General features: G+C 40.4%; 1 protein-coding gene across 4 annotated transcripts; it reads left to right on the top strand.

The window, feature by feature from the left end:
• Positions 1–765: 765 nt before the first annotated feature.
• Positions 766–12,391, top strand: tfap2c (transcription factor AP-2 gamma (activating enhancer binding protein 2 gamma)). 4 transcript variants are annotated; one of them, XM_034869622.1, is made up of 8 exons: positions 766–847; positions 4,584–5,039; positions 5,691–5,742; positions 7,034–7,105; positions 7,670–7,892; positions 9,204–9,322; positions 10,563–10,704; positions 10,927–12,391. In XM_034869622.1, exons 1-8 carry the CDS (start codon positions 818–820, stop codon positions 11,219–11,221), a joined length of 1,389 nt encoding a protein of 462 aa, XP_034725513.1. In that variant the 5' UTR covers positions 766–817; the 3' UTR covers positions 11,222–12,391. The 4 variants fall into 4 exon arrangements, with proteins under 4 accessions (XP_034725513.1, XP_034725516.1, XP_034725512.1 ...); XM_034869621.1 differs by lacking the exon at positions 766–847 and adding an exon at positions 3,487–3,922; XM_034869625.1 differs by lacking the exon at positions 7,034–7,105.
• The last annotated feature ends 469 nt before the right edge of the window (positions 12,392–12,860 follow it).

Below are 12,860 nucleotides of genomic sequence, written 5' to 3'. Positions count from 1 at the left end.
CCCCCCCCCCCACCTTCCAAAAAACATGTACTAGGTTCTCCAGCCAGTGCCCTTGATCAAGGCTCTGGCTCAGATCTGGAGTTGGTCCCCCGGCGTTCTATGCACAGAATGAATTTCGCTACTTGTACGTGTAAGTGACAGTAAGGCGTCTACCTCAGCCTACCTTTGGCAGGTTTCTGGGCTGCAGATAAGAAAGGTAAGGCTATTTTCTCAGAACAATATATGTAGCCAAAGCTACATTCTCAACCACACTGGAAGACACTTTGATCTGTTCATTAGTTTAAGCTAAAGTATTTGGAAGATCAGATAACAAGAGCCATTTTAGGCCTTAAAAAGTTCAGTGGCTTTTGAAAGCAGATTCTTGGTCAGCCTGGGGCGATGTGGCTTTCGGGGTGGAATTACCTCATCTGGAAATTTCCCCAAGTCTTTTTTTCGCCTTATCATACACCTTATGACATTATTTTTTATTTTTTTACTCAACAGCAGATAGTTATGAGATTAACCATCTTTCAATCCCGATTATAGGTCTAATCCTGTGAGTCATATATTCACTTTACTTTAAATACATGTGTGCTTTTTCTCATGCATGTAAATCGATTTTAATAGCTTTACACTTTTCTTTGTTGAAAACATCCCAAATGCGGGGTTTCATCGAGGAACTATAGATAGAATGTTTTGAGTTATCCCACTCAGGTGTATCACACTGGACGGCGCATGCGCACTGCACGGTAGGCAGGTGAAGTCGGCAACGTAAAGCTCCCATGGTTTCACTCCCTCGCTGCGTCTCCGTGGGATTGCTGTGACTGGAGCCTGGCAGATGTCTGTACTAGAGAGAATAGACTGGAGGGTGAGTTCGCTCGAGTATTTTTGTATTACAGCTGACATATTTTAACCCAACCTGCATTATGTTTATCGCTTTTGCTGCTGAGGCTATATATTTCTTTACATCATGCATGATCACCTGTTTGGAACCCACAGCGCCGTGTGCACTTTTGAATAACCCGTGATTGAGGCCAATAAGGCCAAGACTTTATTCTCTCAAAACCTTCGAGTCACCTAATTTGGTTTGAGGCTACTGCATTACAAACCTGTGATGCTGCTTTCATCTTTTAAGGAAATGCAATTTGAAAATTCTCTTTCATATTTTGGTTTATTGAATTATAAAAGTATAAGCTCCACGAGTCCTCCAGGAACAGATATATATATATATATATATATATATATATATATATATATATATATATATATATATATATATATATATATATATATATATATATATATATATATATATATATATATATATATATATATATATATATATATATATATATATATATCATATCATAATTGAATCGAGTGCAGTCACAGTGACTATACCACTGCAAATATACTGCATCTAACGAAATCTAGGTCACACAGCAGGATGTAGATACTTTACAGTAGCCTATATGATTATTACCTGAATATCATTGTGGCCTACAGCTCGCTAGGCCTATGTGGTGTTGGCATTAAGTGGGCTATAGGCCAATAAAAGGCGATTATTGGATTTCAATGGAATTTTATCATGAAAAGCCACATCATCAGTCCATTTTAAAACTTCTTTATAATATTAGTCTCTAAATGGACAGTGTCCAACCAGTTGAAAACTCAATAAGCAAAACTCCCTAATTTATTTGTGTGACATTTTCTTATTTGCCCGGTCGTGGTTCCAGTTCATCTTTACACCTGGCATCCGATGAGCCGGTTGTCCCGACATTGGACTGTCATTATAATGACAAGATGAGCGTCAGATTTGTTGAAAACATCCCCACCTGGCCAAGCGTGACTAACTCCCTTTAAGTCCGCTCTGGGTCTCTTCCAACGTAAAATAACATTTAATCAGCGCGCGTTTCACTTCTGCTTCGCATCACAACAAGCCGAGGACCAGCACGCAAACACAGCTAATCCGTCCTCGTCCTGTTGTTCCCAGGCACGGCCCGTCTCCTCAGCTTGGGTGCGCGGACGCCACAGACTCTTTTTCTTAAAGATAAAGCTCTGTCCATTAATCTTACAAATTATAATATGACATGTATTAGGCTACTCGTCAAATGATGCAAAACCAATTAATGAAATGACTCCAGAGAATGGACAGCAGCCTGGGCATATTTTATGTTGAGGGAAGAGATATTTTATAATGCTGAATTTGAATTTGAAAGTGCTAATAGTTTAAATAAAATTGGAAAAAAAGGGGGGGGGGGGGGCATCTTTTGTCCCCACTCTAATGGGGTTTTGATGCATATCAAAGCTTCAAAGCAGCCTTGTTTTGGACATTGCAAAGCTCTACCAGCGATGTAAATGAAGTTAAGAAAGACTTGTTTGTTGAGATCCTTTCAGCTTCCCAGGTATTTTGAGAGAAAGATGCTGCTGAACCCTCGGGCTTATTGGGGTTTGAAACAAGCACTTAACCACCTCTGTGAAACACCCCCGCACACTGTGTCGTGGGTTTATTTCAATGATTGTTATTCTAGTTATGCATTCAAATCGGAGATATAATTATCTTAATTTCTGTGTAATTTTTGAGCTGCAAATCAGTAAAAAGCAATCCTATTAAGTCTATTCTACTATACTTCTACGACAGTAAATGCAAACCACTAGGAATACTGTTTATAACAATTATAATAATATAATCATCATTGTTATAATTATGATAATACTTATTATTACTATATCAAAACAATAACTATGATCAAAATAGCCTGGAATTTGGTGTGATTAGGTGCAATAAAAGACTTAAACATAGTTGCAGTTATTTTCATTGATAGGCCACATTAGTAATACTATTGATAGGCTTTATTTACCTTTTTAAAAAAACTCATTGTTTTTAATAAACACAACTTGCCGCTTGTCTTTTAATAATCGTTAAGAACACCATCGAAAATCATCTCGAACCGCATGGCCGATAGGTGTTCAACTAAGTGTCAAAACCTCATAATGAGGTACTCGGTAACCTAGCAACCCGTCTTTCCAACATAAGTTTACTTAAACCGAGTTGTGTGGTTTTATGGTACAAATCTGATTTGAGCTTCGCAACAAGTGGTAATAAGTAGTTCCATTAATTGGAGTAGCCTAATATTTTTAGAACTTTTTAATTTTTTTTTACATCATCTCGTAGCTTACGTATATAAATGAAACAGAACCTGCAGGTGTCCTACACATGTAAACGTCCTGTCTTCATGTTACTGATGGGGCATGGGGAGATGGAAAAAAGACACATTAAGACAAACTAGTAGGGGGTAAGATCATCACTGTACGCCACGAAACGTGGGCTCTAGTAAAGTATCGGTTTAAAAGTCTGACGCCGTACAGACGGACAGAATTCTGATTGGACCGTTGTCCCGCCAATCAGCAATATTTTAAATTTGACTTTTTCAGTGACATCACCGTGCAGGGTGACGCCCCCCCGGAGCGGCTCCGCAGATATAGTAGCCTACAGTGCCAGTGTGTGCACCAATAAGACTGAACGTCGCTTTTTCGTCCATAAGAGGGAGTCAAGTTTCTTATATGCACCGTTTTTACCCACTTCCACAACAGAACTCCATAGCACATTGAACGGACGGGGGGAAATATCGCTTGACAACGACTGTTTTCTCCCATAGTGGCTGTTGGAAACTCATACGTGTGGTTGGAAAGTCAGTCGGTCGGTCAGTTCGCCCCTTCAGCCTTCAGCCGTAACTTCGCCTCCTCGCCGCAGCTGAAGAACAAGGTGGTTCATGATCACCAGGAAGCTCTGTATTATATTCTCATACCTGGATTAACTCGCAGGCGACACGATTTTTTCCCTTTTTCTTTTCCCTTTTTTTTTTTGCAACAGAGAGCCTTTTTCTCTGTGAGAATGTTGTGGAAATTAGCCGACAACGTGAAGTATGAGGATGACTGTGAGGTGAGTTTCGATAGAGTTACAAAAGGAGGGATACGTGCCTTTAACTTCGAACAAAAGTTTGCCATTTGACGACAACAGTGACTATAGGTTGATTTTAGCATACGCTAATGATAATAATAAAATAAAGGAAGGTAAACATTCAAATCATAAACGTACAGCATAAAAGAAGACGAGGACAAAAACTGCTAAAAAGTCAATTTTGAAAAAAAAAGTTGAGTCGCCTGCTGTTGTGAAAGCAAGACACATTTTCTGAATAAATAACCATTGAGATATTACGATGACGACCACAACAGTAAGTCCTACATAAAAACAATAGTCTAAATACAATATTAATAATAGGCCTACCCTAAGCATAATAATAATAATTTAAAACTGTTTCCCCAAAAAATAACAGGTTATAGGTTTTTTTATTAGCCTACTTTAACATGACAACATCCTCATATCATTTTAATTCCCAATTAAATTGAAATTATAAAGTATCTTTATGTCCTATAATATATAGCCTACGTAAATATTAAATGACGGCTAGGCATAATTTCTCTTATCTTCAGTGGGCATCATGCCAGTGGGTAACAGACACTTGATTCCCTTGAGAGACAAATGTCACCTTACCTGCCATCTTTGTCAGCTTTTTCACTTGGCCTGTCTCTTCGTCCCGCAGGAAAGGCACGACGGCAACAGCAATGGGAACCCCCGGCTGCCTCACCTGCCAGCGGTCAGTCAGCACCTCTACAGCCCGTCCCCCTCCCTCTCACACTCGGCCAGCTCGGACTTCCAGCCCCCGTACTTCCCGCCTCCCTACCAGCCCATCTCCTACCAGCAGTCCAGTGACCCCTACTCCCACCTCGGCGACCCTTTCAACATCAACCCCATACACCAGTCGCCGTCGTCGAACCAGCAGCAATGGCCCGGTCGGCAGGGCCAGGAGGGGCTCGGGGCGCACGGGAGGAGCGGACTGGCGAGTCAAATCCTCGGCCTGGAAGGCTCGTCCGGGGTGAGGCGGGAAGGATTCCGCCGGCCGGAGCTGCTGCCCCCACACGTGCACAGCATAGAGTCGTCGGTTATCGGTGATAACATGGGGATGCACGATATGGGACACGGACTGGAGGATGTTCAAGTGAGTGGATTTGAGATAAATTACTTGAAGTTACAATTTAAAAGATACGGTGTGAGGAGGTTGCTAAGGTGTGTGTGTGTGTGTGTGTGTATGTCGCATATGTGAGTTGACTTATTGACAAAGGCAGGCAAATATCATAATACGTTTTAGGCTAAGTAGCCTAGCCTATAATATACAGCTAAAACTAATTCCTTACAGTATATTAATCACATATGAGATTAAAATACAATCAAAGATCACCAACTCAATATAGCTGCCATTCCATTTGTAAAATCATAATTACGTGTGCATCATGAATGAGATTTATTGCAAAAGTAAGTTTTCACTTGTTATGGAATTTGGCTTGGTGTGTTTGGAGAATACACTAAACATATGCAAAGGAAATAAACAACTGGGTGAAGTACTGCAACAGTAAAGAACATAAATGAAGCACATAAATATGACTATAAAAAGACACTATAGCAAAGATGTAAAATTTATATTACTGGATTGTGATGTTGGAAATAGCTATTTTTTCTTTCTTTGGTTTACATGAAAGAGACTATAATATTTGGAAAGAAATTAAATTCAGCTTGCTATGTCTGTGTTTTCTTTTCTTTTCACCAATGCATATGATTGCTTATGGCTGCTCCTGTTCTGTTTTTTTGTCAGCATGTAGATGACCACAGTATTATTATGGCAGATCAGACAGTCATCAAAAAAGGTGAGTACATTGCATTTTTATGACTAACCTTTAGTCACAAAGAACTGCAGTTCTCTTCATTTGAATATAAAAATAAAAACAAGTTTTGGAAAGTGCTGCCTGGGGTACATGTGCCTTTGTGAAACCAAATAAAGATACAGTAAATACTGGCACGGGTTAGAAATTTACTGCAAGGACCTTTTTTTGTTACTTTTTTTACTCTTTACATATTTGGAACTGTTATAACAATTCCTTCTATAGTGGCATGTCAGGGCACTGAGTTTAAGAGTGCAGCAAAGAGTTTTGCATGTGTGCATGCACTGCATGCACTGATAATCTTCGTAGTTATGAGAGGCACTCATCTAAGCTCGATGTGATCCTCAGCCCATTCTGTCCTTGAAGGTGCTTGAATGGATGCCTAGTGGGGAAAAAACTGATCCCTTTCAAAAATGCTAACGTAAATTGAACAATCTCAAAACCCTTGTGTTGACTGTGAGAAAAGAGGAAAGCTTTGGATCATGTCTTTAGGTTGGTTAAGCTTGCAATTGCAGCTTTTTTCAGTTCATGTTAACAAGGAATTATGAGTTGATCTTGAAGCAGTGTTAAGCTCTGCAGATCCAGCTTTTGACAGGGTGTGGCATTAGGCTTGCATGTGAAGGACAGTTTAGTTATTTGTCGGGACATGAACTGTTTTGAGGGAGAACCTATTCCCGCTGTTTTGTCACCAGGCTTTATGAAACCCACTTAGAGTCGAGAAAGATCAGCTTGAGCAATATTATTCTACGGTTTACCTTTCTACTTTTTTTAAAACCATAGATAGATAGAAAGATAGATCGATAGATAGATAGATAGATAGTTAGATAGATAGATACATTCATTAATTCATTACATTCTGTGAAAAACTCTAAAACTATGATATAATATTCGTGCAAGTGCAGATTTTTCTTTATGTTTCATGCTGTTTTGCCATTATCACCCCCAACCATTATTACAGCGGTGTGGTTAATTTAACATCCATGTGATATTTTACGGTTAATACAGTGTTGTTGTTTGTTTCGAAAGCATTATAGTCAAACAAATTATAATATTACAATGCATAGTTAAATGCAGAAAGCCATTGACATATCACAATAAACCAGCCAGTCTCTATTTGTTAAGGAAATTAGTGATGGCTAATTATATTGTTTGCATGCTCAAGGACACGCTATAGGCAAACTAGGTTTTCCACTTGTAAACAATGGCATGTCATTCCCAGCCATGTGCCCCAAAGGAGCCTAAAAGCACTCACGTGACTCTGTGATTTTTGTCTCAGTATTAGGACTACGAGGTGGCAGGAACCTTGATCGCTTACAGAGGACTTATTATCAGGGGGGCATTCTTGCGGGTGAGGATGAAGATAGCCATGTTGTGTAGTGTGCTGTACTGTTTTGTTTGTCTGATGACTGTCAGTGCTTTTGTGGGGGGTTTTGTCTAAATTGAGAACCAGCACAAAACACACACACCTTGCTTAGAATACTCAAAGCCTTTGAGACCAACTAATAAACAGTACTGAGGTGTATCTCTGCGTCTTAGATGAGGGGCAGGCTGTATGTGTACCTGCTTGTGGATGGTGTTTGGAATGCGTGCCTTTTAGCTCTTTAAATAAACATCAGGCATCCAAATGTTTGGGAAACCACACAATATTCCAAAAGTCTTTCTTACAGCTTCTTTCCTTCACTGGTTTTCTCAGCCGTGCAGAGCTGCATACATACTCTTCCTTGTGATTACGCACAATAATACCCAGATTCCCTGTTGCATAGAGGGGATTATGATGATTAGAGCTTATGTACATACACAGGAAAAGTGCATATATAAACAAATTCCGTTGCACAACCAGAATCTTTTTGCCTTTTATCTGTTGTTCTTAACTCTTCGGCTTACCCACATTGTTTTTCTCCTCACCCTCCAGGGCCTGTCTCTCTACCCAAAGGCAACGCGCTGGGTCTACCTTTCCAGAAAGAGTCCCTGCTGGGCATGGTATCAAACCCCACAGAGGTATTCTGCTCTGTGCCGGGCCGTCTATCCTTGCTGAGCTCCACATCCAAGTACAAGGTTACTGTGGCTGAGGTCCAGAGACGTCTGTCACCCCCGGAGTGCCTCAACGCATCGCTCCTGGGCGGGGTTTTACGCAGGTCAGAGCTCCGATTCATTCAACATGACAGCAAGCTGGATTTAATATTTCCCTGGTGTTGTTCTTCAACATAACGCAGGAATACAGTTGCACTGATTAATAAAAAAATTAGGGAAACTAACCCAAACATACAAACAATTTAATTTCCTCAGTTTTGATCAATATCTCTGTATTCTGCAAGCTTTTGATAATGTTGTCTGATTGCCTCAGATATGAATAATCATCAAACTAAGGAGTTGCTGCTTTAGGGATCTGTAGACTAAAGCTCAGCAGCCCATGGGAAAGGCTTTTCTAAAAGCACAGCTTGGCTCAGTTGCTCTGGCTCATCAGTTTTTTTGCGTGAGGTTTGTGACATTCTTTGTGTGGTCTGCAATTTTGGTTCTCTGCTCTCTTTTGGGGATAGGTTACATCAACACAGTTAGTACCAATCTAAAGACTCTGTGGGTGTGTGCATTTGTGTGTGTGTCAGGGGTTGTAGGTTTATCCTTGGCAGCACAGTTGACCTTATGGCACATATGTTAGTGTGGCAGTCTGTTGAGGCACTGTGAGGTTACGGTACGTACTCAACACCCCTGACCGGACCATTTTGTGCTAGGAGTGCATGTTTGCCACTTCCCATGTGCCTGTGTAAATGCTGACATGCACACACATACACACACACACATGCACAATCACAGACATTTTTAAGTAGGTCATATAGCACTAGGAGGGGGATCGTTAGCAGAGGGACAGGGGGGAGAAGGGGATGAGGGGGTGGGGGTACTCATACATCCCTAAAGATGCTGCCTCTCTCACCCGCCATGGAGAGGGAGGGCTTGCCTTCAAGTCATGCGTAAAACTAAATCGGCCTTTGCAAGTGGGAAGTGTTTCTGCAAACGTCCGTACGAGTGATTTTTTTGCTGCGCTTTTTTGTGGGAAAGCATTAATTGTGTTAGTGTTTTTTGGGTTAAGAGAGCCTGTTTGTGTGTTTATTTGCTATCAAGAATTCACAACGAGACCTTCTGTGGAGTGAGCGTAAGGCCTCTGACAGGTTATGTCTGCAGTATGTTGTGCGATATCTGAAACTTAGCTGAAACACACAATAATACAATTAGACAAATCCATTGTGGTTGTTCCTCCTAATTTATGGCTTAAATGCCCTTAAGCAGATACTTATCAAAGGAAAATAATGTGTGAAGAGATTGGCGAATTCCATATTAATTCCTTAAGCCTACATTAATATTTACACATTGTGTGAGAAAAGTTGTAACCTTGCATTATCTGTCTGAATTACTGTAGACTTAATGTGTATTTTTGTGTTCTCCTTCTGCAGAGCCAAGTCAAAAAATGGAGGTCGGTCTCTGAGAGAAAAGCTGGATAAGATTGGGCTCAACCTGCCTGCAGGAAGAAGAAAGGCAGCCAATGTCACTCTACTTACCTCACTAGTAGAAGGTATGGCACATCACTCATTAGTGCATAACACCTTCTCAGGTGTAATTACAGTTTGCCGCGTCAAAAATGTTGTTGTATTAGTGTAGCAATGTCAGTCTCATTCACATAGTATGTGTGTGTTTTAAGTTTGGTACAATAGCTGCCATCCTCCAGACACTATTCTTAAATACTTCATAATCGAAAAGGCAATATGAATGACTCAACATTTTCTTTCTTGAGGAACTTGGTTTTTATTGGCTTGGCTCTCAGTTGCTGATTAGTTGTCCTTTTGTTCCCATGGTGATTCTGTTTACTTAGCCAGAATCAGAGCAACTGAGTGGATGTTTGAATGCAAGATGGTTGTGTTGTTATGAAAGATATAATCCTTTTCAACATTGTCTTTTATTTTTGTCAGCTAAGGAAGTAATGTAATTATAATGATGCCACAACACCACACCTTCACCTTCCCTTGTCAATGCATTGAATACTAAAACATCAGTCATGCTTCAGCCACATATTGACGTTTCACCATTAAAACGTTATCACTTTAATCACTCTACCTGCCACGGGCTAACATAAAATATCTTTTCCTCTCTACACGCCTAATTTTTTTAAATGGGCTGATGATTCTGTGCAGGAGAATGACTTGAGGCGTGTGTTATTTAGAGACCTTCAAAGCTGAATTAAGCCTTGTTATCTTGTGTTAGTCTCGCCAGGAGGGCCTGCTGACCTTAAAGAGTGTGCTTCTGAATAGCTGCCCACATCCTCAAGTGATGTGCGTGTCTATCAATAAGCGATGCTGTTGGTGCCGTGGGCACTCTCTGCTAGCATTTATCCACATAAGCCCATTATGACCATGCAAGTCAAACCACCCTTAAGACGGAAATATATTCATCTCACAAGCTCTTCTTCCCTCAAGCTAGACGACTGAGCACAGCTGATTATTCTGTAGTTCAACTGCTTCACTTCACGCGCATTGATGCCTGTGTGTATCAGGTCCAAACTGGGGCTGCTATAATGCCGTGAATTGATAAATTGCTGAGAGCGGCCAGCTTACCATTTGATCTTTGCCCAGTGTGCCAGAGGACATGCAGTGATGTCTGTGTAAATCATAATAATATTTATTTGTTCATAAATATACAGTCTTTGTTCAAGATCTAAAGCCGAGGGTCAACTTCAGAGATTGAAGTTTTCTATTTTTTTTAAGGTTTTTTGTTTTTTATTTTCTCTTACACAGTATGTTTTCTTCTCCTTCTCTTAGGTGAAGCTGTTCATTTAGCAAGAGACTTTGGGTACGTGTGTGAGACCGAGTTCCCTGCAAAGGCAATTGCTGAATACCTGGGAAGGCCGCACGTGGAACGCAACGAGGTTAACTCACGCAAGAACATGCTCCTTGCTGCCAAGTAAGTGTCTTGTCTGGATGACTGCCTTTACACCTCTAGCAAAGTGGGTTACCATAGTAAGAACCTTTTCAAATTAGTCTGTGGATGTTATAGTACTCATTGTTTACTGGAGCAATTTAAGGACTGAATTTTATGCAGATTTTGCTCTCAGATCACAACGAATCAGTACATGTGTTAACATAAGTATTTTCTTTCTAAATCATAGTTTTTTTACACCTTCAGGCAAATTTGCAAGGAGTTCACTGACCTGCTTACTCAGGACCGTTCACCTCTGGGAAACTCTCGGCCGGCCCCTATCATGGAGCCTGGAATCCAAGGCTGCCTGACCCACTTCAGCCTCATCACTCACGGCTTTGGCTCTCCAGCCATCTGCGCTGCCATGACCTCGCTTCAGAACTACCTGAACGAGGCGCTCAAACAAGTGGACAAGATGTACCTGAGCTCTGGTAGCGACACCCAGGGATCCTCAGACAATGGGAGCAAATCTGCCGACAAAATGGACAAACACAGGAAATGAGAGCTCAAAGGAGAATCCTTATGAACTTGAGAACCCCTGAGTCCTTTATTCTTGCCTCCCTATCTGCCCTTTTTGGACTTGATTGATAAGTATTGTCATTTTGAGAGCTGAATTTGTGTCTGAGTGTGTGCGTGTGAACTGAATTTATTTCTTAATAAGTTGATGACTTCTAAGACCTTGCCACGTGTAGCTGTGATTCAGTCTGTGTTGGCACCTATGGTGAATGCCTGTGTACTGGTCCTAATGGGAGCCCACCTTGTGAGGGCGTAAAAAACACCAAATCATACTATGCAGTTCCATACATTGCCAATGTGCTGATGCCACAGCTATGGGACCTGCTCTCTGTTGACAAGAGGAGGAAAAGCACAAAGTGCATACTGTTTTTCTCTCCCTAGAGGACATCATTTCAAGATGAATTGCTGGCTGTTAATTCCTCCCAACCCCCCCCCCCCCCGCTCTGTCTGGAGGCAAATCCACTGATTTCCTGTGTCTCAATGGACTTGCAAAGGACAATTTTTATATGAGAAAGAGGGAGAAGAAAATCCTCTTCATTTTCTTTTTCATTCTTTCTTTTTTGTGCTTGATTTGTACAACCACTTCAAAATGGCTCCAGTGTTATTGTGCTTTGTTCATGAAAGATGATTTGAATCTTATGTAGGCCTGAATGAGAGAAGACGATTTTTGGTTTGTCAGTCTGTGTTTGGTCAGAAACCGGAGACTTTAAGTGTTCATGTGGATTACAGGCATAGTAATGCTTCCATTGTTTTTCTATCTTTTAAACCTGACAGCGTTAATTTGTGTCCACATTAGGTATTCATCGTTCTTAGTGTTTTAAAAAAGTCACCACCAACCTACCAACCACTTCGGTCTTGCCAGAGTGTATGCATGTTGTGAGAATGTGTGTAAGTGTATATATTTCTTTCTTAAAAAAAATGTTTTTAATTAGACATTAAATTCCAAACATAGAATTTTATCCAGTGTCTTGCCCTGGATGTACATATTTTCTAATTTATGTTGTAATTTAATGGGCTTGTGTAAATAATGGTATCATTCTGGTGTATGGTTTGACTTTTTATGATGATGTGTTTAACTTTTATAAATGGGTTAGTTTTTTATCGAGTAGAGGTTAGGAAGTAGGCATGATATACTTTTTTGAAAATATGTAAAAAGGAAAAATAAAAATAAAATGAAAGACTCAAGCCTGATTCAGTGAGTCAGTGATGTTGTGCAGGCCACACAAAAAACACACAAACGTATCGTTTTGTGCACTATTGCTCTGTAGCCCCCCTTTCAGCAGTATTTCACAGATGATGGTTAAGTCATGTGTTGGAAGAGTTTCCTAATAATAAACAGCAAAGAAAAATCCCCAAACTAATGGGAACAGCAGCCATCATTATCTGCTCTCACTTAGCTTCACAAAAAGGCTGTGTGGATCAGTGAAGGCAGAGACCTCAAAAGTACATCATGTGATGAACAAAGATGCACAGCTGAGAGCAGACAAATGGCTTGGTTATGTTTAAACTTAAAAAAAACTGTTGTCACATACTGAAAGCAGCCCATCACTTAATATTATATCTTCCTAATCTTGTTTGTCTCCTATCTGTCCTACTTCCTCTTTTCTATGTCTTACTTTTAAAGC

This window comes from Etheostoma cragini, chromosome 4 (assembly GCF_013103735.1).
Source record: "Etheostoma cragini isolate CJK2018 chromosome 4, CSU_Ecrag_1.0, whole genome shotgun sequence".
NCBI classification, from domain to species: domain Eukaryota; kingdom Metazoa; phylum Chordata; class Actinopteri; order Perciformes; family Percidae; genus Etheostoma; species Etheostoma cragini.
The sequence above is the reverse complement of the archived record's forward strand: the minus strand, read 5'-3'. Positions and strand labels throughout refer to the sequence as shown.

Coding starts and splice junctions, on each gene's coding strand:
- tfap2c (XM_034869621.1), top strand. CDS start 3,875: ATGTTGTGGAAATTAGCCGACAACGTGAAGTATGAGGATGACTGTGAG. Junction 7,893..9,203: donor CTGGGCGGGGTTTTACGCAG/GTCAGAGCTCCG, acceptor CTCCTTCTGCAG/AGCCAAGTCAAAAAATGGAG. Junction 9,323..10,562: donor ACTTACCTCACTAGTAGAAG/GTATGGCACATC, acceptor TCCTTCTCTTAG/GTGAAGCTGTTCATTTAGCA.